This window comes from Scyliorhinus torazame, chromosome 29 (genome assembly GCF_047496885.1).
Source record: "Scyliorhinus torazame isolate Kashiwa2021f chromosome 29, sScyTor2.1, whole genome shotgun sequence".
Classification (NCBI taxonomy): domain Eukaryota; kingdom Metazoa; phylum Chordata; class Chondrichthyes; order Carcharhiniformes; family Scyliorhinidae; genus Scyliorhinus; species Scyliorhinus torazame.
This window is the reverse complement of record NC_092735.1, coordinates 7,041,401-7,065,330: the sequence shown is the minus strand read 5'-3', so window position 1 is coordinate 7,065,330 and position 23,930 is coordinate 7,041,401. Positions and strand designations below refer to the sequence as shown.

Here is a 23,930-nt window from a genome sequence, read left to right as displayed (position 1 = left end):
TCAATTTCCAATTATAAAGGATAAACTTTGAAAGTGTCTCCATAATTAAGCTGTGAATTGCTGCTAACTTGCCTCATTTGGCCACTACATGCACAAAACAATAACTGCCAAGAGACCACGGTCCATACAAAGTTTTCTCTGTGCAATTCATCCTTTATGAATGTTTACTCTGAAAATGGAAACAACTAAACATATACTACATTGTTTTGAAGCATATTAAGGAATTTGATCTTTTAAGTTCTCATATCAATACAAATATCATTATCACTGAAGACGGTTTCAGAATGTACAGGCCATTGAGAACTTAATGGGATTTTATGCATTTCCCCATCATATTTGTAACAGACTACTTTTCAACAAGGTGCCTTTTACAACAGTGAGCTAATTTCTCAAATTTGATAGAGCTTCAACCCAAAATTGCAAAATATATTTACACAAAAATATTCAGCACTTGTTATTAAATAATGTAAAGCTTCCTTGGTGTCAATTTTTATTAACAACCCCCTCCCCTCAGTCTAATTCTGTACTGTTAAACCATCTCAGCTTAGATGGCAAAGATTTTGCTACTAAAAAATATTAATGCAGAGTAATTGATCCCGGCCCACTGATCCTCTGGAGTTTGCACCTTCTCCCCGTGTCTGCGTGGGTCTCACCCCCACAATCCATAAAGATGTGCAGGGTATGTGAATTGGCCACACTAAATTGCCCCTTGATTAAAAAAAAAACTTATTGCCACCATGAATACAAATAAGCTTGAAAATGGTCTTTATTTTCCCATTAGAACAATACATGGGCGTGATGACAGAAATTTATAACATACGAATGAGAGCAGGAGACCCTTTGAAACTCCACAATTCAGAATCACGGCTGATCATCTGCCTCAACCTTCCCTTATCTCTTCATTTCAAAAATTCTATCACCTTCTTAAATGTACACAGAGCATCCATAGTTTTCTGCGATAGAGAATTCCAAAAATTCACAGCTGTTTGAATAAGAAATTTCTCATTCAATCCTAAATGGCTGCCCCCTAATCCTGAAACACTGATCCAGAGTTCAAGCCACTCCAACCAGGAAAAAGATCCTGCCAGGACCCTTACACATTTTGTAGATTTCAATGAGATCACCTCTCTTTCTTCAAAAGTCAAGGGAATATAGGCCTAGTCTAATCAACCATAGGATAATCCTCTCATCCCAGCAAACAGTCCATTAATCTTTTGTTGAACACCCTCAAAGACACATATACCCTCTCACGTAATAAGACCAAAAACTGTATGCAGCGCTTCAGGTGTGGTTACATCAAGGTCCTGTACAATAGTAGATTCCAACCCCTTGTGATGAAGGATAACATAACCATTTGTTTTTCTAATTGATTACTGTAGCTGCATGTGAACTTTGTAATTTGTGTTAAAATTACCATGAACACCAATATCTCCCCGTCTCTCACCATTTAAAAAATATTCTGTTTTCTACTTTTCCTACCAAAGTGGATAAGTTTGTGCTTCTCCATATTATGTTCCATTTGCCATTCTCTTGTCTACTCACTTTGCCCATCTATATCTCTCTGCAGCCTGTGTGCTCCTCACAGCTTACCTTCCCATCTAACTTTGTATTGTCAGCAAACTTGGAACATGTTTTAGTTGGTCACTTCCCACAAGTCACTGATGCAGATTGTAAATGGCTGAGGCCTAGCACTGATCCCTGTGGCATCCAACTAGTTCCATAAAGCTGCCATCCTGAAAATGAACCACTTAATCTGACCATTAGCCTACCCTCAATCCATGCTGATATATTTTCTCAAATTTCTGGAAGCCATCATTTTATGTTAGAACCTCCTGCATGGCACCTTATCAAATGATTTTTGAAAATCCAAATACAGGACAAATTGGTTCTCCCTTTTCTTCCTTCATTAAAATCTTGAAAGGTTGGGACAAGGGAGATAGAACCAGACTATTTTTGTAATTATGGGATCATAAATACAAGATTAAATTCAAGTGATTAACAGGGGGCAGGAGCAACTTCCTTCCAGAATTGAGCCTGTAGAATTAATTTCAAAGGTTTGTGCTGGGTCATCATTCAAGGCTGGAAAGGGGGAAATTAGTGAAAACGGGTTGAAGGGATACATTGTGAGAGAGAGTGGGTAAAATGTGATTAGCGCTATGTGCTCACACACACACATACTGGCTGGACAGAATGGTCTGCTGCTAAGTTCTAATTTCAATGCCGCTATGGAGAGTGGGAAGAGGAGGGGTGATCTTGAGTAGACTTTGCTCTGTAGTCGTTGACGTGGATCGATAAAATGCAAAATTAGACCAGAAATTTCACCACAACAATAGTACAGAATATTGGTTAGGTCACAGAGAATGTGTGATGTTTTAGACATCCTATTGCAGAAAGCATGCATTCATATAGACAATGCCAAGAATGGAAAAACTATAACTAAAATGAGGGGCATAAGCTATTGGGATTGAATCAGAGAAAGCAAAAATGTGCTTATTTTTCAAACTTGAGTTCTGACATAGAGAAATACGTTATTTCTTCCAGTTAGGGAATCAGTGATGAAGGGTCATCAACAAGTCATCTCAAAGACGACCAGAAAATGGGGGCCGTGAAAAATGTCTTTATACAGGGTTGTTGGATCATCGAGTGCTTTGCCACTGGAGTATTTTGACGCATCAACCACTGCATCCTTTAAGGTAAAACTGGATAAAGTTTGAAGAGAAAGATTTAAGGCTGTAGTTACACAGGCATTGGGATCAGATTTTGTTTGCTGTAGCAAACAGCTGGCATAGACAAAATGGGCCAAATGGCTTCCTTCCGAGTCATAAATGTCTTTTGTTCTATGGTTTATTGAACACACGATAACATGGATGAGAAATGGTTGCAAAGTTATACAGAGAATACACACTGGGAGACTTGTGGCTTTTGGGAAATAAGCTGCAAATGCACTGACTAAATAACTCATGAGCACCATAGGCATGAGCTAATTTACAGCAGCCACAGCATATTCTAATTAAGCAAGAGAATTTGCAAAAAGTTGCTGAAGTTCAATTAGTTCTATGGCACTCTGGCGAACATGGCACAGACTTAGAAACTAGCAAGTGATGTACATAAAGATTAACCAACTCAAAATGGTGAAAAAAGGTCAGCTGTAGTAACCTAGTGGTCAGCACGGTAGCACAGTGGTTAGCACTGTGGCTTCACAGCGCCAGGGTCCCAGGTTCGATTCCCTGCTGGGTCACTGTCTGTGCGGAGTCTGCACGTTCTCCCCGTGTCTGCATGGGTTTCCTCCGATTGCTCCGGTTTCCTCCCACAGTCCAAAGACGTGCAGGTTAGGTGGATTGGACATGCTAAATTGCCCTTAGTGTCCTGAAAAGGTTAGGAGGGTTTTTTGGGTTATGGGGATAGGGTAGAAGTGGGGGTTAAATAGGTCGGTGCAGATTCGATGTGCTGAATGGCCTCCTTCGGCACTGTATTTTCTATGTTCTGTGTGTTCTAACCTTTAATTTGATTCAATCAAATTCAAAACTGAATGCAAAGTGGGGGGTTGAATTATTTAACAATTGTCACGATAGTTGTAATATTTCAATACCTTTGCTGCTGGTAGATTACCAGGAAATAACCTGTACACAAGCACAAAATATTGTGCAATGTACTGGATTATGCAAATGCAACAGGCTACTATTTTTTCCCCCAACATGATAAATGGTTATAACATTTTATATCTTGATAGGCAAACAAAATCACCCCTGCAAGCAATAAATTATTATTAAGAGAGTAGGTTCTCTCCAGTGGAATTGAAGGGGGGCACAAATTAATAGAGTGGGGGGTGAGGCGGGAATAAAGACTGCTCAGAAATAATAAGTTGGGCTTGCACCAAAATTCAACCCAAAAGGATTAATCCCAATGTAAAAATTACTTCTCTACCCTCTTTTCTCCAGTCTTGCTAATAGCATTTGAATTGGGGAGCCAATGCCAATGCTCAAATCCAACACGTGCCGTCCCTCAGATGTGGGAAATTTTAGAATGCCCACAAATCTGCCCATATTCATGCAGATTTGCAACTACAGCATTTCTCTCAAAAATGAGACGACATATTTGTCCAGGTTAAACGAATGACAACTTTAAGACAGCTGGTTAACTTTCTAAAACAAACAAAGTAATCAAAGCAACAGTTCAAAATTCGTAGTAAACTCATTTAAATAATCAATCGCTGCTGACAACAAAACTGGGTTTAACACACGAGACTTGTAACAGTCATTTCTTTACCAAGCCGAAGAACCAGCGTGATTACACACCATCTCGAATAGTTTTCAACATGGACCACATATTCTGCCATGAAATTGGCTTCACTAACTCTAAAATTTACTGGCTCACACATCTTTGCTCGAGATCAAAAAGATTTTGAAAGAACACAGGCAATATTCTCTGGCCTCCCTGCGACATGTTCCCCAGCAGTGAGAGGCAGCCCGCTAATGGTGGTGGCGGGGTCTTCTGCCCCCCGCTCCCCCCCGGCTGTCAATGGGATTTCCCACTGAATCCACCCCATACTGCTGGGATATACACGGCAGGGGTGCGCCGTGGGAAGGACCGGAAGATCCCATCAACATGAGCAGCCAGAACATCTCGCCCCAGCCCCACTATGCTTCCTATTTTAATAAGACCTCCAGCAGCTTTGCACTCTACCTACCCGTCATTCCATGGTGTTCCCCTTGAAAGTCTTAGCTAATAAATGGGGATTTTAAATTATTTTTAACATTTTTAACAAAAAGCACAAAAGCAACTGTTGATCCTAGGACTGCATGTGGGAAGCATTCAGATCCAGACATTCAACAGCTCAGTCATTTTTGAAGCCGAACAGCAACCCAAAGCATAAAAACAAATTACTGCAGGTGCTGGAATCTGAAACAAAAACAGAAAATACTGGACAATCGCAGCAGGTCTGACAGCGCCTGTGGAGAGAGAAGGGAGCTAACGTTTTGAATCTGGATGACTCTATGTCAAAGCTGGGGGAAGGAGTTCACCTTTTCCCACCGACAGAGGTCATCCAGACTCAAAACATTAGTTCCCTTTTCGCTCCACAGATGCTGTCAGACCTGCTGAGATTGCCCAGTATTTTCTGCTTTTGTTTCAGCAACCTGTAGGAACTCAGAACAAAATTGAAAAAAAAACCTGTCTCAACTCCCATAGCAAAGGAGACAATGGAACATCCAAAGAGGGAGGGAAAATAACATGTGGGTCAATGATTGGTTCTTAGTTTACACTCTTGAATGGGAAAAGGTATCCAGCACAAGGGAAGGCAGAGAACTAACTGGAAGATAAATTCTAGAGGTAAAATAACTATGAGAAAGAATTTGCATTTATATAGCACCTGTCCGGGCCAGAGGATGCAGAAAAGTTGTTTACTGCCAATGAAGTACTTTTTAAGTATAATGACTGTTGGCCACAATGTAGGAATAGTAGTCAATTTCCACTAGCAAAGTCCCACAAACAGTAATGTGGTAATTACCAAATAATCGGTTCTTAGTGCTGTTGGTTCAGGGATAAATATTAGCCAGGACACCAACTTATTAAATCAAATCAGCTGCCTGTAACCTAACATGGCAATCAGACACGACAGACTGGAATTCAAACAAACTACACCAAAAGACTGGGAAAGAATGAAGAGGAGACAGATTATTTTAAGAATGTGTATGTGTGCTTATGCACATGCATCTCAAAACTGCAAAAATCCAAAAACAGCACACAGAGGGTTTGCACCATTTTGACCATGGTTTGCCCGCTTTGGGCTTGAAACAAGCCATGCTGTTACATATAAGTATGATCTGCATATTCAAATTTAAATACCTGAAAAAATAATGATTACATTCGGTGGTTTTGATGTTGTGAAGTTGATTATTGCAAAGGAATGCTGTACATTAAATAAATACATGCAGTGAAATTAGACACTCAAACGATATATTGCACTTAATTTTGATCTCCAGTGTAAATATATTATTAAACAGATTATTTCCAGATACTGAGTTTCTATATCGCAGAAACTCATTGTTGCCTGCATTATTGCGGACTAATACGGGAAAGCAGAAACACCAATGTATGAACAGGCCATTGAAAGATAAATGCAGCTAGTTAACATGTAATATACCTTGGTATCCCTATTTGGGAGGTATCCCTATTTGGGAGAAATACTTCAGCTGGAATTAACAAATTGAATTACATTGGTACATTGAAACCTCTAGATCGAGCTCTTTTGGATGCCAGATTTAGCTATAAATCCTATATCTATAGAAGTTAAAGATTTTACATAATTTTTCTTGGGAGGAGTTTACGTACTTAGAGATAGGGCTTTGATGAGACAAGTCTCATGGGATAGTATAGGACACTACAAACCGTTAAAATACAGAATAAGTCATGTGGTAGTGATGTCAAGCTTGATATACACCTCTGCGGAGTGAGAAAATTTGAGATGCGAATGATTCGAAGTGGATGGAACACTCATTCTTTGTACTGTAGCACAGCAATACAGCAAGCATTGGAATGGAATACAGCTCTTCTACAAGTGACAGTGCATCATGAAGCAGGTCAAGAAAGTTACCCAACACCTTCGCAAGTGAGTTGACCAAATAACATGCTAGTCATTCTCTGTCACAACAGAGCTTTAACTACTACACTCACATCTATTTGTTTCCTCCAAGAAACTATGCAGAGAACTACAGAATGCTATTTTCATTTAATTTGATGAGACTGAACTTAAATAATTTGCAACTGGTTTTTGAGTTGTCAAATAAAAGGAAATATCTCAGTTAAAGTGTCCTCTATTTTTAGTTTTAGTAAGTTTAAAAGTCAATTCCAACTGAAAGAACAGGGGTCCAGTTTGTCTCACCACAAAGCATCAAGTACTACTGCTGCAAAGTGAAAGATCAAAAACAGAACCATATAAAAGAGAACCAAAGTATTACATTCATATAAACACTTTTAAGAAAATTAACAACCTGGGCAAGCACCTAAAATGTAACATACCAATTATTTGGTCAGAGCACCTGCGAAAGACGGGCCTGGATTTTGCCAAATTCAGTTTTCAATGCACACCAGTGCTTTTTTTGTTGGCCCTCAAGTTCAATTTTAACAGTGGCGTTTAAAATAATCTCGAATGAAACTTGCAGATTGAACCATTCATAAACAACTAAATTATCTCTATCCAAAATGCAGAGTATAAACTTATTCACAAGTTAGAAGTCTATGAAGTATGAAGCCAATATGATCAACCTGAACTTTCCACACAGGGCTAAATATTACAAGTTCAATTTTTCATAATTACATTTGACTGCAGAAGAACAAAATCTAATTAATCCAAAATCAGTGTGTTTCTTTGTTTAAATGCGTGTTGACACAGCAGAAACCAAGCAGAGCATTGTCATGCATTTTCTAAAGGCAAAATACCCACACCAGATCTTTTTAAAAAGATATATTCTTTTAAATACACAACCAAGACTTCAATTCAAATAAAAGCATAACCCTCATTTAAACATACTGAACAAACAGGCTTCAAACGGAAGTTTCATTTTTGTAAAATCTAAAAACCCAAGATTCCTCACATTTCTGGACATTTCGGGGGGGGGGGGGGGGAGAGGAAAGGGGCTGTTGGGGGGGGGGGGGGAGGAAAGGGGTTGTGGGGGGAGGGGAGGAAAGGGGTTGTGGGGGGAGGGGAGGAAAGGGGTTGTGGGGGGAGGGGAGGAAAGGGGTTGTGGGGGGAGGGGAGGAAAGGGGTTGTGGGGGGAGGGGAGGAAAGGGGTTGTGGGGGGAGGGGAGAAAGGGGTTGTGGGGGGAGGGGAGGAAAGGGGGTGTGTGGGGCGGAGGAAAGGGGGTGTGTGGGGCGGAGGAAAGGGGGTGTGGGGCGAGGAAAGGGGGTGTGGGGCGAGGAAAGGGGGTGTGGGGCGAGGAAAGGGGGTGTGGGGCGAGGAAAGGGGGTGTGGGGCGAGGAAAGGGGGTGTGGGGCGAGGAAAGGGGGTGTGGGGCGAGGAATAGGGGGTGTGGGGCGAGGAAAAGGGGGTGTGGGGCGAGGAAAAGGGGGTGTGGGGCGAGGAAAAGGGGGTGTGGGGCGAGGAAAAGGGGGTGTGGGGCGAGGAAAAGGGGGTGTGGGGCGAGGAAAAGGGGGTGTGGGGCGAGGAAAAGGGGGTGTGGGGGGAGGAAAAGGGGGTGTGGGGGGAGGAAAAGGGGGTGTGGGGGGAGGAAAAGGGGGTGTGGGGGGAGGAAAAGGGGGTGTGGGGGAGGAAAAGGGGGTGTGGGGGGAGGAAAAGGGGGTGTGGGGGGAGGAAAAGGGGGTGCGGGGGAGGAAAAGGGGGTGTGGGGGAGGAAAAGGGGGTGTGGGGGAGGAAAAGGGGGTGTGGGGGGAGGAAAAGGGGGTGTGGGGGGAGGAAAAGGGGGTGTGGGGGGAGGAAAAGGGGGTGTGGGGGGAGGAACAGGGGGTGTGGGGGGAGGAACAGGGGGCGTGGGGGGAGGAACAGGGGGCGTGGGGGGAGGAAAAGGGGGCGTGGGGGGAGGAAAAGGGGGCGTGGGGGGAGGAAAAGGGGGCGTGGGGGGGAGGAAAAGGGGGCGTGGGGGAGGAAAAGGGGGCGTGGGGGAGGAAAAGGGGGCGTGGGGGAGGAAAAGGGGGCGTGGGGGAGGAAAAGGGGGCGTGGGGGAGGAAAAGGGGGCGTGGGGGAGGAAAAGGGGGCGTGGGGGGAGGAAAAGGGGGTGTGGGGGGAGGAAAAGGGGGCGTGGGGGGAGGAAAAGGGGGTGTGGGGGGAGGAAAAGGGGGTGTGGGGGAGGAAAAGGGGGTGTGGGGCGGGGGGAGGAAAAGGGGGTGTGGGGGGGGAGGAAAAGGGGGTGTGGGGCGGGGGGAGGAAAAGGGGGTGTGGGGCGGGGGGAGGAAAAGGGGGTGTGGGGGGGAGGAAAAGGGGGTGTGGGGCGGGGGAGGAAAAGGGGGTGTGGGGCGGGGGGAGGAAAAGGGGGTGTGGGGCGGGGGGAGGAAAAGGGGGTGTGGGGCGGGGGAGGAAAAGGGGGTGTGGGGGGGAGGAAAAGGGGGTGTGGGGCGGGGGAGGAAAAGGGGGTGTGGGGCGGGGGAGGAAAAGGGGGTGTGGGGCGGGGGAGGAAAAGGGGGTGTGGGGCGGGGGAGGAAAAGGGGGTGTGGGGCGGGGGGAGGAAAAGGGGGTGTGGGGCGGGGGGAGGAAAAGGGGGTGTGGGGCGAGGAAAAGGGGGTGTGGGGCGTGGGGGAGGAAAAGGGGGTGTGGGGGGAGGAAAAGGGTGTGTGGGGCGGGAGGAGGAAAAGGGGGTGTGGGGCGGGAGGAGGAAAAGGGGGTGTGGGGCGGGGGGAGGAAAAGGGGGTGTGGGGGGGGGAGGAAAAGGGGGTGTGGGGGGGGATGAAAAGGGGGTGTGGGGGGGAGGAAAAGGGGGTGTGGGGCGGGGGGAGGAAAAGGGGGTGTGGGGCGAGGAAAAGGGGGTGTGGGGCGGGGGGGAGGAAAAGGGGGTGTGGGGCGGGGGGGAGGAAAAGGGGGTGTGGGGCGGGGAGAGGAAAAGGGGGTGTGGGGGGAGGAAAAGGGGGTGTGGGGGGAGGAAAAGGGGGTGTGGGGGGAGGAAAAGGGGGTGTGGGGGGAGGAAAAGGGGGTGTGGGGGGAGGAAAAGGGGGTGTGGGGGGAGGAAAAGGGGGTGTGGGGGGAGGAAAAGGGGGTGTGGGGGGAGGAAAAGGGGGTGTGGGGGGAGGAAAAGGGGGTGTGGGGGGAGGAAAAGGGGGTGTGGGGGGAGGAAAAGGGGGTGTGGGGGGAGGAAAAGGGGGTGTGGGGGGAGGAAACGGGGGTGTGGGGGGAGGAAAAGGGGGTGTGGGGGGAGGAAAAGGGGGTGTGGGGGGAGGAAAAGGGGGTGTGGGGGAGGAAAAGGGGGTGTGGGGGAGGAAAAGGGGGCGTGGGGGAGGAAAAGGGGGCGTGGGGGAGGAAAAGGGGGCGTGGGGGAGGAAAAGGGGGCGTGGGGGAGGAAAAGGGGGCGTGGGGGAGGAAAAGGGGGCGTGGGGGAGGAAAAGGGGGCGTGGGGGAGGAAAAGGGGGCGTGGGGGAGGAAAAGGGGGCGTGGGGGAGGAAAAGGGGGCGTGGGGGAGGAAAAGGGGGCGTGGGGGAGGAAAAGGGGGCGTGGGGGAGGAAAAGGGGGCGTGGGGGGAGGAAAAGGGGGCGTGGGGGGAGGAAAAGGGGGCGTGGGGGGAGGAAAAGGGGGCGTGGGGGGAGGAAAAGGGGGCGTGGGGGGAGGAAAAAGGGGGCGTGGGGGGAGGAAAAGGGGGCGTGGGGGGAGGAAAAGGGGGCGTGGGGGGAGGAAAAGGGGGCGTGGGGGGAGGAAAAGGGGGCGTGGGGGGAGGAAAAGGGGGCGTGGGGGGAGGAAAAGGGGGCGTGGGGGGAGGAAAAGGGGGCGTGGGGGGAGGAAAAGGGGGCGTGGGGGGGAGGAAAAGGGGGCGTGGGGGGAGGAAAAGGGGGCGTGGGGGGAGGAAAAGGGGGCGTGGGGGGAGGAAAAGGGGGCGTGGGGGGAGGAAAAGGGGGCGTGGGGGGAGGAAAAGGGGGCGTGGGGGGAGGAAAAGGGGGCGTGGGGGGAGGAAAAGGGGGCGTGGGGGGAGGAAAAGGGGGCGTGGGGGGAGGAAAAGGGGGCGTGGGGGGAGGAAAAGGGGGCGTGGGGGAGGAAAAGGGGGCGTGGGGGGAGGAAAAGGGGGCGTGGGGGGAGGAAAAGGGGGCGTGGGGGGAGGAAAAGGGGGCGTGGGGGGAGGAAAAGGGGGCGTGGGGGGAGGAAAAGGGGGCGTGGGGGGAGGAAAAGGGGGCGTGGGGGGAGGAAAAGGGGGTGTGGGGGGAGGAAAAGGGGGTGTGGGGGGAGGAAAAGGGGGTGTGGGGGGAGGAAAAGGGGGTGTGGGGGGAGGAAAAGGGGGTGTGGGGGAGGAAAAGGGGGTGTGGGGGAGGAAAAGGGGGTGTGGGGGAGGAAAAGGGGGTGTGGGGGAGGAAAAGGGGGTGTGGGGGAGGAAAAGGGGGTGTGGGGGAGGAAAAGGGGGTGTGGGGGAGGAAAAGGGGGTGTGGGGGAGGAAAAGGGGGTGTGGGGGAGGAAAAGGGGGTGTGGGGCGGGTGGAGGAAAAGGGGGTGTGGGGCGGGTGGAGGAAAAGGGGGTGTGGGGCGGGTGGAGGAAAAGGGGGTGGGGGTGTGGGGGGAGGAAAAGGGGGTGTGGGGGGAGGAAAAGGGGGTGTGGGGGAGGAAAAGGGGGTGTGGGGGAGGAAAAGGGGGTGTGGGGGGAGGAAAAGGGGGTGTGGGGGAGGAAAAGGGGGTGTGGGGGGAGGAAAAGGGGGTGTGGGGCGGGGGGAGGAAAGGGGGGTGTGGGGCGGGGGGAGGAAAAGGGGGTGTGGGGGGAGGAAAAGGGGGTGTGGGGGGAGGAAAAGGGGGTGTGGGGGGAGGAAACGGGGGTGTGGGGGGAGGAAAAGGGGGTGTGGGGGGAGGAAAAGGGGGTGTGGGGGGGAGAAAAGGGGGTGTGGGGGGAGGAAAAGGGGGTGTGGGGGGAGGAAAAGGGGGTGTGGGGGGAGGAAAAGGGGGTGTGGGGGGAGGAAAAGGGGGTCGTGGGGGGAGGAAAAGGGGGTGTGGGGCGGGGGGGAGGAAAAGGGGGTGTGGGGCGGGGGGAGGAAATGGGGGTATGGGGCGGGGGAGGAAAAGGGGGTGTGGGGCGGGGGGGAGGAAAAGGGGGTGTGGGGCGGGGGGGAGGAAAACGGGGTGTGGGGCGGGGGGGAGGAAAAGGGGGTGTGGGGGAGTGAAAAGGGGGTGTGGGGGAGGAAAAGGGGGTGTGGGGGAGGAAAAGGGGGTGTGGGGGGGAGGAAAGGGGGTGTGGGGGGGAGGAAACCGGGGTGTGTGGGGGAGGAAAAGGGGGTGTGAGGGGGACGGAAAAGGGGGTGTGGGGGGAGGAAACGGGGTGTGGGGGAGGAAAAGGGGGTTGTGGGGGAGGAAAGGGGGTGTGGGGGGAGGAAAAGGGGGTGTGGGGGAGGAAACAGGGGGTGTGGGGGAGGAAAAGGGGGTGTGGGGGGAGGAAAAGGGGAGTGTGGGGGAGGAAAAGGGGGTGTGGGGGGGGGGAAAGGGGGTGTGGGGCGGGAAAAGGGGGTGTGGGGCGGGGGGGAGGAAAAGGGGGTGTGGGGCGGGGGAGGAAAAGGGGGTGTGGGGCGGGCCGGGAGGAAAAGGGGTGTGGGGCGGGGGGAGGAAAAGGGGGTGTGGGGCGGGGGGAGGAAAACGGGGGTGTGGGGCGGGGGAGGAAAAGGGGGTGTGGGGCGGGGGGAGGAAAAGGGGGTGTGGGGCGGGGGAGGAAAAGGGGGTGTGGGGCGGGGGAGAGGAAAAGGGGGTGTGGGGCGGGGGGGAGGAAAAGGGGGTGTGGGGCGGGGGGAGGAAAAGGGGGTGTGGGGCGGGGGAGGAAAAGGGGGTGTGGGGCGGGGGAGGAAAAGGGGGTGTGGGGCGGGGGGAGGAAAAGGGGTGTGTGGGGCGGGGGGAGGAAAAGGGGGTGTGGGGCGGGGGAGGAAAAGGGGGTGTGGGGCGGGGGGAGGAAAAGGGGGTGTGGGGCGGGGGAGGAAAAGGGGGTGTGGGGCGGGGGGAGGAAAAGGGGGTGTTGGGCGGGGGGAGGAAAAGGGGGGTGTGGGGCGGGGGGAGGAAAAGGGGGTGTGGGGCGGGGGGAGGAAAAGGGGGTGTGGGGCGGGGGAGGAAAAGGGGGTGTGGGGCGGGGAGGAAAAGGGGGTGTGGGGGCGGGGGAGGAAAAGGGGTGTGGGGCGGGGGAGGAAAAGGGGGTGTGGGGCGGGGGGAGGAAAAGGGGGTGTGGGGCGGGGGGAGGAAAAGGGGGTGTGGGGCGGGGGGAGGAAAAGGGGGTGTGGGGCGGGGGGAGGAAAAGGGGGTGTGGGGCGGGGGAGGAAAAGGGGGTGTGGGCGGGGGGAGGAAAAGGGGGTGTGGGGCGGGGGGAGGAAAAGGGGGTGTGGGGCGGGGGGAGGAAAAAGGGGGTGTGGGGCGGGGGAGGAAAAGGGGGTGTGGGGCGGGGGGAGGAAAAGGGGGTGTGGGGCGGGGGGAGGAAAAGGGGGTGTGGAGGCGGGGGGGAGGAAAAGGGGGTGTGGGGCGGGGGGAGGAAAAGGGGGGGTGGGGCGGGGGGAGGAAAAGGGGGGGTGGGGCGGGGGGAGGAAAAGGGGGTGTGGGGCGGGGGGAGGAAAAGGGGGTGTGGGGCGGGGGGAGGAAAAGGGGGTGTGGGGCCGGGGGAGGAAAAGGGGCTGTGGGCGGGGGAGGAAAAGGGGCTGTGGGGCGGGGGAGGAAAAGGGGCTGTGGGGCGGGGGAGGAAAAGGGCTGTGGGGCGGGGGAGGAAAAGGGGCTGTGGGGCGGGGGGAGGAAAAGGGGCTGTGGGAGAAAAGGGGGTGTGGGGCGGGGGGAGGAAAAGGGGGTGTGGGGCGGGGGGAGGAAAAGGGGGTGTGGGGCGGGGGGAGGAAAAGGGGGTGTGGGGCGGGGGGAGGAAAAGGGGGTGTGGGGCGGGGAAAGGGGGGAGGGGGGAGGAAAAGGGGGGAGGAAAAGGGGGGGGAGGAAACGGGGGGGAGGAAACGGGGAGGGGGGAGGAAACGGGGAGGGGGGAGGAAACGGGGGGGGGGAGGAAACGGGGGGGGGGAGGAAACGGGGGGGGGGAGGAAACGGGGGGGGGAGGAAACGGGGGGGGAGGAAACGGGGGGGGGGAGGAAAACGGGGGGGGGGAGGAAACGGGGGGGGGAGGAAACGGGGGGGGGAGGAAACGGGGGGGGGAGGAAACGGGGGGGGGAGGAAACGGGGGGGGGAGGAAACGGGGGGGGGAGGAAACGGGGGGGGGAAACGGGGGGGGGGAAACGGGGGGGGGGGAGGAAACGGGGGGGAGGAAACGGGGGGGGGAGGAAACGGGGGGGGAGGAAACGGGGGGGGGGAGGAAACGGGGGGGGGGAGGAAACGGGGGGGGGAGGAAACGGGGGGGGGGAGGAAACGGGGGGGGAGGAAACGGGGGGGGAGGAAACGGGGGGGGAGGAAACGGGGGGGGAGGAAACGGCGGGGGGAGGAAACGGGGGGGGGGAGGAAACGGGGGGGGAGGAAACGGGGGGGGGAGGAAACGGGGGGGGAGAAACGGGGGGGGAGGAAACGGGGGGGGAGGAAACGGGGGGGGGAGGAAACGGGGGGGGAGGAAACGGGGGGGAGAAACGGGGGGGGGGGAGAGGAAAGTGGGGGGAGAGGAAGCGGGGGGGGGGAGGAAGCGGGGGGGGAGGAAGCGGGGGGGGGGAGGAAGCGGGGGGGGGGGAGGAAGCGGGGGGAGGAAGCGGGGGGGAGGAAGCGGGGGGGGAGGAAGCGGGGGGGGAGGAAATGGGGGGGGAACGGGGGGGGGGGGAAGGGGGGGAGGAAACGGGGGGGGAGGAAACGGGGGGAGGAAACGGGGGGGGGGGGGGAGGAAACGGGGGGGAGGAAACGGGGGGGGAGGAAACGGGGGGGGAGGAAACGGGGGGGGAGGAAACGGGGGGGGGAGGAAACGGGGGGGGGAGGGAAACGGGGGGGGAGGAAACGGGGGGGGGAGGAAACGGGGGGGGGAGGAAACGGGGGGGAGGAACGGGGGGGGGGAGGAAACGGGGGGGGGGAGGAAACGGGGGGGGAGGAAACGGGGGGGGGAGGAAACGGGGGGGGAGGAAACGGGGGGGGGAGGAAACGGGGGGGGGGGAGGAAACGGGGGGGGGGGGGAGGAACGGGGGGGGGGAGGAATCGGGGGGGAGGAATCGGGGGGGGGGGGAGGAAACGGGGGGGGGGGAGGAAAACGGGGGGGGGGGAGGAAGGAGAACGGGGGGGGGGGGGGGAGGAAACGGGGGGGGGGGAGGAAACGGGGGGGGGGGGGGGGAGGAAACGGGGGGGGGGGGGAGGAAACGGGGGGGGAGGAAACGGGGGGGGAGGAAACGGGGGGGAGGAAACGGGGGGGGGAGGAAACGGGGGGGAAGAAACGGGGGGGAGGAAACGGGGGGAAGAAACGGGGGAAGAAACGGGGGGGAAGAAACGGGGGGGGAAGAAACGGGGGGAAGAAACGGGGGGGGAAGAAACGGGGGGGAAGAAACGGGGGGGAAGAAACGGGGGGGAAGAAACGGGGGGAAGAAACGGGGGGAAGAAACGGGGGGGAAGAAACGGGGGGGAAGAAACGGGGGGGAAGAAACGGGGGGAAGAAACGGGGGGAAGAAACGGGGGAAGAAACGGGGGGAAGAAACGGGGGGGGAAGAAACGGGGGGGGGAAGAAACGGGGGGGAAGAACGGGGGGGGAAGAAACGGGGGGGAAGAAACGGGGGGGGGAAGAAACGGGGGGGAAGAAACGGGGGGGGGAAGAAACGGGGGGGAGGAGAGGAAAGTGGGGGGGGGAGAGGAAGTTGGGGGGGGAGAGGAAAGTGGGGGGGGGAGAGGAAAGTGGGGGGGGGGAGAGGAAAGTGGGGGGGGGAGAGGAAAGTGGGGGGGGGGGAGAGGAAAGTGGGGGGGGGGAGAGGAAAGTGGGGGGGGGGAGAGGAAAGTGGGGGGGGGGAGAGGAAAGTGGGGGGGGGGGAGAGGAAAGGGGGGGGGAGAGGAAAGGGGGGGAGAGGAAAGGGGGGGGAGGAAAGGGGGGGGAAGAGGAAAGGGGGGGGAAGAGGAAAGGGGGGGGAAGAGGAAAGGGGGGGGAAGAGGAAAGGGGGGGGAAGAGGAAAGTGGGGGGGGGGGGGAAGAGGAAAGTGGGGGGGGGGGGAAGAGGAAAGTGGGGGGGGGGGAAGAGGAAAGTGGGGGGGGGGGAAGAGGAAAGTGGGGGGGGGGAAGAGGAAAGTGGGGGGGGGGAAGAGGAAAGTGGGGGGGGGGGAAGAGGAAAGTGGGGGGGGGGGAAGAGGAAAGTGGGGGGGGGGAAGAGGAAAGTGGGGGGGGGGAGAGGAAAGTGGGGGGGGGAAGAGGAAAGTGGGGGGGGGGGAAGAGGAAAGTGGGGGGGGGGAAGAGGAAAGGGGGGGGGGGGAAAAGGAAAGGGGGGGGGGGGAAGAGGAAAGGGGGGGGGGAAGAGGAAAGGGGGGGGGGGGAAGAGGAAAGTGGGGGGGGGAGAGGAAAGTGGGGGGGGGGGAAGAGGAAAGTGGGGGGGGGGAAGAGGAAAGGGGGGGGGGAAGAGGAAAGGGGGGGGGGGAAGAGGAAAGGGGGGGGGGAAGAGGAAAGTGGGGTGGGGGGGGGAAGAGGAAAGTGGGGTGGGGGGGGGAAGAGGAAAGTGGGGTGGGGGGGGAAGAGGAAAGTGGGGTGGGGGGGGAAGAGGAAAGTGGGGTGGGGGGGGAAGAGGAAAGGGGGGGGGGGGAAGAGGAAAGGGGGGGGGGAAGAGGAAAGGGGGGGGGGAAGAGGAAAGGGGGGGGGGAAGAGGAAAGGGGGGGGGAAGAGGAAAGTGGGGGGGGGGAGAGGAAAGTGGGGGGGGGGGAAGAGGAAAGGGGGGGGGGGGAAGAGGAAAGTGGGGGGGGGGAAGAGGAAAGTGGGGGGGGGGAAGAGGAAAGGGGGGGGGGAAGAGGAAAGGGGGGGGGGGAAGAGGAAAGGGGGGGGGGGGAAGAGGAAAGGGGGGGGGGGAAGAGGAAAGGGGGGGGGGAAGAGGAAAGGGGGGGGGGGAAGAGGAAAGGGGGGGGGGAAGAGGAAAGTGGGGGTGGGGGGGGAAGAGGAAAGTGGGGTGGGGGGGGAAGAGGAAAGTGGGGTGGGGGGGGAAGAGGAAAGTGGGGTGGGGGGGAAGAGGAAAGTGGGGGGGGGGGGAAGAGGAAAGTGGGGGGGGGGGAGAAGAGGAAAGTGGGGGGGGGAAGAGGAAAGTGGGGGGGGGGGAAGAGGAAAGTGGGGGGGGGGGAAGAGGAAAGTGGGGGGGGGGGGAGAGGAAAGTGGGGGGGGGGAAGAGGAAAGTGGGGGGGGGGGGAAGAGGAAAGTGGGGGGGGGGAAGAGGAAAGTGGGGGGGGGAAGAGGAAAGTGGGGGGGGGAAGAGGAAAGTGGGGGGGGGGGAAGAGGAAAGTGGGGGGGGGGGAAGAGGAAAGTGGGGGGGGGGGAAGAGGAAAGTGGGGGGGGGGGGGGGGAAGAGGAAAGTGGGGGGGGGGGAAGAGGAAAGTGGGGGGGGGGGAAGAGGAAAGTGGGGGGGGGGGAAGAGGAAAGTGGGGGGGGGGAAGAGGAAAGTGGGGGGGGGGGAAGAGGAAAGTGGGGGGGGGGGAAGAGGAAAGTGGGGGGGGGGGAAGAGGAAAGTGGGGGGGGGGGAAGAGGAAAGTGGGGGGGGGGGAAGAGGAAAGTGGGGGGGGAAGAGGGAAGAGAGTTTAAAAAAAAATCACCATAAACACACTCACACCCATGCCGTTTTAAAATGGGTTACAGTACCTGTGCCATCGCTGGCCGAGAGAGCCGGGGAGGAGATTTTGGGCCGCTTGGCTGAGGGCGGTCCGTCCAGGAGATTCTCTGCCATTGCTCCCCGGAATGGGGCCGGAAAAAGACAAATCGCAGCCGGCAGCTTGGGGAGCCGGGTGATGGAGGAGGGAGAGAGAGGGAGAGTCCGGATTTCTTCTCCTTCCTCCCCCCCCGCCGCCGGAGAACAACTAAAATAATAATTTAATAAAAACGCACGGAGGGGGATATTTATCCTCCTCTCGCGGCCTCGTTCTCCCCCCTCCTCCTCCTCCTCTCAAGTCTTCAGAGCCTGAGGCCTAAGGCCCGGGCCTATTCGGTCGAGCGTCCATGGGCGACAGGACCCCCCCCCCTCTGCCGCTCAACCACCCAAAAAATAAATTGAGGAGGAGGTGGGGGGAGATGGGCCGGTTCGGGGGGAGGAGGGGGCGGATACGGTTTAAAGTTGGGACGGGCTGTCGGACGGCGAGCGCATCCCCCCCTCTCTCTCTGGCCCGGGCTTTCAGCAAGCGCCTCTCCTCCCACCGTCCCGGCTCCGGGCGTCCGCCTCCATCAATCAGCCAGAGCGCGGGGTGGCGGCGGCGGCGGTCCTCCGAACCCTACCTCCTCTCTCTCCCCCTCCCCGCTCCACTTCTTTCCCGTCAGATCCAAGCCTGGCCCTCGGAGGAGAGCCCCCCCCAAGCTGCCCGGCTCCTCCGCGGGAGGGGGAATGGGTGAGGAACCGTTTTTTTTTCAAAAAAAAAAAAATAATGTTTTTTTTGGGGAGGAGGGGGGGCTCTCTTTTTTTTTAATTTTTTTGAGGTTTAATTTAAAAAAAATATATATTTTCTTGGAGCTGATATTCCTCCCCCTTTTCTTTTCCTGTTCTTCTCTTCAACCCTCCTCCTCCTCTTCCTTCTTCAAATCCCTGCAAGCGAACGATTTTCTCTCTGTCTGCCGGTCTCTCTCTCTTTTTTTTCTCTCTCCCACCCTCCTCTCTCTCTCTCTTTCTTCCTTCCTTCCCCCCCTCCCTCTCTCTCTCTCCTTCTATCTATCTTTCTATCTGTCTCTCTCTCTCTCTCTCTCCGTCTCCTCTCCTCAAAACAAAATGGCGGCTTGTTGTTCTCTCGGCGAAGCGCAGCGACGTGAGGGGAGGGAGGCAGGCAGACCGGGGGGGGGGGGGGGGGGGTGTGGGAGGACCCGGAGCCGGCCTCCCTCCTCACACATACACCGCCCCCTTCGGCCGCGCTCGGCGCCCGGCTGACGGAAACGCCCGAACCCCGCCCCCACGTGACCGCCGCCGACGCCCTCCCATTGGTCGCCGGGCCTGACCGCATTACGTCATTTAACCCTCCACTCCCCAGGCTGCTGCAACAGGAGAGGGGACGGGGGGGGCTGCTTGTGCTGTACATACATGCATGCACACACACACATACATACATGGCATATATTGCACGCGTGCATTAAAAAATAATAAATAACCTTTTATTGTCACAAGTATGAAGTTATTGTGAAAAGCCCGCATTCCGGCGCCTGTTCGGGTAAGCTGCGGGAATTGAACCCACACTGCTGGCCTTGTTTCATAGAATTTACAGTGTAGAAGGAGGCCATTCGGCCCATCGAGTCTGCACCGGCTCTTGGAAAGAGCCCCCTACCCAAGCTCAACACCTCCACCTGATCGCTATAAACCCAGTAACCCCACCCAACACTAAGGGCAATTTTGGACACTAAGGGCAATTTATCATGGCCTATCCACCTAACCTGCACATCTTTGGACCGTGGGAGGAAACCGGAGCACCCGGAGGAAACCCACGCACACACGGGGAGGATGTGCAGACTCCGCACAGACAGTGACCCAAGCCGGAATCGAACCTGGGACCATGGAGCTGTGAAGCAATTGTGCTATCCACAATGCTACCGTGTTCTGCCTCACAATCCAGCTGTCTATCCCACTGAGCTAAACCAGCCCTAAACCCATGCCTAAACCAGCCCATCACATGCATGACATACGTACATGACATGGGTTAGCACTGCAGCCTCATGGCGCTGAGGTCCCAGGTTCCATCCCGGCCCCGGGTCACTGTCCGTGTGGAGTTTGTACGTTCTCCCCGTGTCTGCGTGGGTCTCACCTCCACAACCCAAAGATGTGCAGGGTGGGTGGATTGGCCACGCTAAATTGCCCCTTAATTGGAGAAAAATGAATTGGGCACTCTAAATTTATTTTTAAAAATACATACATTACATACATACACGGGTGCGTGCATACATTACATACATTACAAAAAAAATTTAGAGTGCCCAATTCATTTTTTCCAATTAAGGGGCAATTTAGCGTGGCCAATCCACCTAGCCGGCACATTTTTGGGTTGTGGGGGCAAAACCCACGGGGACACGGGGGGGATTGGGCAAATTCAACACAGACAGTGACCCAGAGCCGGGATCGAACCTGGGACCTCGGCGCCATGAGGCAGCAATGCTAACCACTGCACCGCCGTGCTGCATTGCATGCAGACAGACAGTTTCGGGGTGGTCTCTCCAACGTATACAACACGGGGGCCCGGCCTCGGGCGACCGTTGACGCAGACATTGCCGCACTCGGTATGGGTTCCCTCGCTTTCCCTTCCAGGGGCCAAAGATGTGCGGGTTAGGAGGATTGGCCGTGCTAAATTATTATAATAATCATCTTTATTATTGTCATAGTCACAAATAGGCTTACAAAGGGCGGCACGGTGGTTAGCACTGCTGCTTCACAGCGTCAGGGACCCAGGTTCAATTCCAGACTTGGGTGACTGTCTGCGGAGTTTGCCCATTCTCCCCGTGTCTGGCATGGTTTAGCTCAGTGGGCTAGACAGCTGGTTTGTGATGCAGAACAAGGCCAGCAGTGCGGGTTCAATTCCCGCAGCTTACCTGAACAGGCGCCGGAATGCGGGCTTTTCACAGTAATTTCATACTCGTGACAATAAAAGGTCATTTATAAGGGGCTGGTTTAGCACAGGGCTGAAGAGCTGGCTTTTAAGGCAGGCCAGCAGCACGCTTCAATTCCCGTACGAGCCTCCCCGAACAGGCGCCGGAATGTGGCGACTAGGGGCTTTTCACAGTAACTTCATTTGAAGCCTACTTGTGACAATAAGCGATTATCTTTTCATTTTCATGGGTTTCCTGCGGGAGTCCCAGTTTCCCTCCCACAGTCCTAAAGATGCGCAGGTCAGGCTGGTTGGCCACGCTCAATTGCATCTTAAGCATGCAGGGATGTGCAGGTTAGGTGGGGTTAGCACTGCTTCCCCACGGCGCCGATGACCCAGGTTCGATCCCGGCCCCATGTCCCTGTCCATGTGGAGTTAGCACATTCTCCCCGTGCCTGCGTTGGTCTCACCCCAACAACCCAAAAAAGATGTGCAGGGTAGGTAGATTGGCCACGCTAAATTGCCCCGTAAATTTTAGAACGAGGTTAGGGTGTCGAAGTAGGGTACTCTTTCAGAGGGTTGGTGCAGACCCCATGTGCCGAATAGCCCCTTCTGCACTGTAGGGATCCTATATTATCATCTTCCCTTCCATCACACCTAGGATTTGAACAAAGAATTACGGAGGGATTCCCTTTCTGGTCCAGGCACAGAATCGCAATCCATGCCTCTGTCACACACACACTCTCAAAAAAAACTTTGTCAAACAGGGGGTAAAAATGAAAAGCAGAGATCGCCCTATCCATTAGAATAACGTTTCATGCCTATTGTATCACATATTGTATAGATTATACATACACACAAAATAAAATGCCTGATTCTACAGGTTTGTCAACTTTTAACATTTAATTCCTATATCACATTATGTATCTATATACATACACATGTATATTGGTAGCGGGGCGCAGGGAGGGGAGGCGGGGGGAAGGCATGGTGGCACAGGGGTTAGCACTGGCCTCATAGCTCCAGGGACCCGGGTTCAATTCCAGCCTTGGGTGACTGCCTGTGCGGAGTCTGCACTTTCTCCCCGTGTCTGCGTGGGTTTCCTCCGGGCACTCTGGTTTCCCCCCACAGCCCAACGACGTGCGGGTTAGATGGATTGGCCACGCTAAAATTCTCCCTTAGTGTCCAAAGATGAGCGGCTTAGGCGGGGAGTGGACCTAGGTAGGGTGCTCTTTCAGAGGGTCAATGCAGACTCGATAGGCCGAATGGCCTCCTGCACCTCAGGGATTCTATGGGAAAAGAACAGCCGAGATAGAAGAATATCAACGTGTAATGTTTGTATGTAGAAACAAATAGTTCTTTCAATAGGAACTACTGACATTGTATGCAGTAGTTCACATCATAGCAAGTACGTCTACTGCAATGTAATGATTAAAAAGGGGATTTTATTTCATATTTTCCAAATACACTGCAGTAATTAACAAGCATAGGGAAAACACAGAAATAAACTGACCCAGTCGCACATTATAATCCATGATCAATGGAAAGCACACATTCTTTTTTTTAAAAAAAATTTTTGAAATAAATTTAGAGAACTTAATTCATTTTTCCAATTAAGGGGCAATTTAGCGTGGCCAATCTACCTACCCTGCACATCTTTGGGTTGTGGGGGTGAAACCCACGCAGACACGGGGAGAATGTGCAAACTCCACACAGACAGTGACCCAGAATCGAACCTGGGACCTCGGCACCGTGAGGCAGCAATGCTGACCACTGCGCCACTGTGCTGCCCTGAAAAGCACACATTCTTGAGGAACTAATATATGAGCACCACAAACGGGGTGGTCTTCCAAGTTTATCCAGTGAAGCGACGAGCCATGCAGATGTTGAGGATTCCAAAATATCTGATCTTAGTGGAGCAATCGTAATTGGCCGTGGGACCTCCTAGGTTCAGAAGGAGGAAGATAAATCAGTTACGTTTCCTGTCTTCATCGTTGTCCAGCATCCTCGTCCATTTATGTGGACATCAGAAGAGGAGGAACCTGGGCTGTGCTCTGATCCTATGAGCTTGGTAAATCTCGCAGGTGAACACACAGTTGAGTTGAAACTGTAACTGTACCTTACAATCTCAAATAGCTCAGCAAGAGGTCAATCAATGCCAAAGGAGAGTTACGAAATATGTCAAAGAAAGTTTCTTTTTCAAATTATTGCACAGTCTTAAATACTAATTTAACATAAGAAATATTACAATTCATAAATTACGCTGTAATTGTGATATTAATAGACGTGAGAATAGTGAAAGTAACAAAATAAATAGACGTGGAGATATCTATTTGTGCAGACAATTCGTGTTATAAATAGCAGCACAATCTCAAATATAACTGCATGTCTACAGTCACAACCTCGCATGACCGTATTCCGGAATTTGGAAAAAGACTACAATTTAAACAAGGAATATAAAACTCACTCCGTTAATGACAGTGAAATGAATCGGGAAATAGAATCCAGCTGGGATAGGTGGACACTCAGGAACTGCACATCGCTCCTCCCAAATACATCTCCCAACAGGACAGTGATTAACCAGTGATACTTCCAGCAATTATCATTGTCAGCCCAACAGCATTGGCTCTGGTATGAACAGACGCGATCAATATTAGCTCATCACTGACTTTAGTTCAGAAGTGGAGGGCAAGTCTGGATGACTGTCCTGGTACCATCAGGGCACACATTATATGTTCAAGCCTGACCATCTACAACCTGGAAGCCAGAATGGTGCCAACTGCACCTGGCATCAAGATCATTGAAACAAGTCACTCCAGCATCCAGGGGAACCTTTTTCTAGGAATTGAATGTGTGTGAATTGAGATGCCAGTGATCAGTTTGGTTCAACTGACAATCGTGGGCGGCATGGTTAGCACTGCTGCCTCACAGCGCCAGGGACCCGGGTTCGATTCCGACCTTGGGTCACTGTCTGTGTGCGGAGTCTGCACTTTTTCCCCGTGTGTGCGTGGGTTTCCTCCGGGTGCTCCGGTTTCCTCCCACAATCCAAGGATGTGCAGGTTAGGTGGATTGACCGTGTCTAAAGAACAAAGAAATGTACAGCACAGGAACAGGCCCTTTGGGCCTCCAAGCCCGTGCCGACCATGCTGCCCGACTAAACTACAATCTTCTACACTTCCTGGGTCCGTATCCCTCTATTCCCATCCTATTCATGTATTTGTCAAGATGCCCCTTAAATGTCACGATCGTCCCTGCTTCCACCACCTCCTCCGGTAGCGAGTTCCAGGTACCCACTACCCTCTGTGTAAAAAAAAACTTGCCTCGTACATCTACTCTAAACCTTGCCGCTCACACCTTAAACCTATGCCCCCTAGTAATTGACCCCTCTACCCTGGGGAAAAGCCTCTGAGTATCCATTCTGTCTATGCCCCTCATAATTTTGTAGACCTCTATCAGGTCGCCCCTCAACCTCCGTTGTTCCAGTGAGAACAAACCGAGTTTATTCAACCTCTCCTCATATCTAATGCCCTCCATACCAGGCAACATTCTGGTCAATCTCTTCTGCACCCTCTCTAAAGCCTCCACATCCTTCCGGTAGTGTGGCGACCAGAATTGAACACTATACTCCAAGTGTGGCCTAACTAAGGTTCTAT

At 54.8% G+C, this 23,930-nt stretch overlaps 1 protein-coding gene across 2 annotated transcripts in view; it reads right to left on the bottom strand.

Annotated features, from left to right (window-relative positions):
• The window catches only part of ep300b (E1A binding protein p300 b), a 141,060-nt gene extending 122,575 nt beyond the window's left edge, over nt 1–18,485 (bottom strand). The window contains exon 1 of one of the 2 annotated variants that reach the window (XM_072492009.1): nt 17,372–18,485. In XM_072492009.1, the coding sequence (XP_072348110.1) occupies nt 17,372–17,456 (85 nt within the window). In that variant the 5' untranslated portion in view covers nt 17,457–18,485. The remainder of the gene's footprint in view (nt 1–17,371) is intronic. The other variant, XM_072492010.1, reaches the window with a different exon arrangement.
• Nucleotides 18,486–23,930: the final 5,445 nt, after the last annotated feature.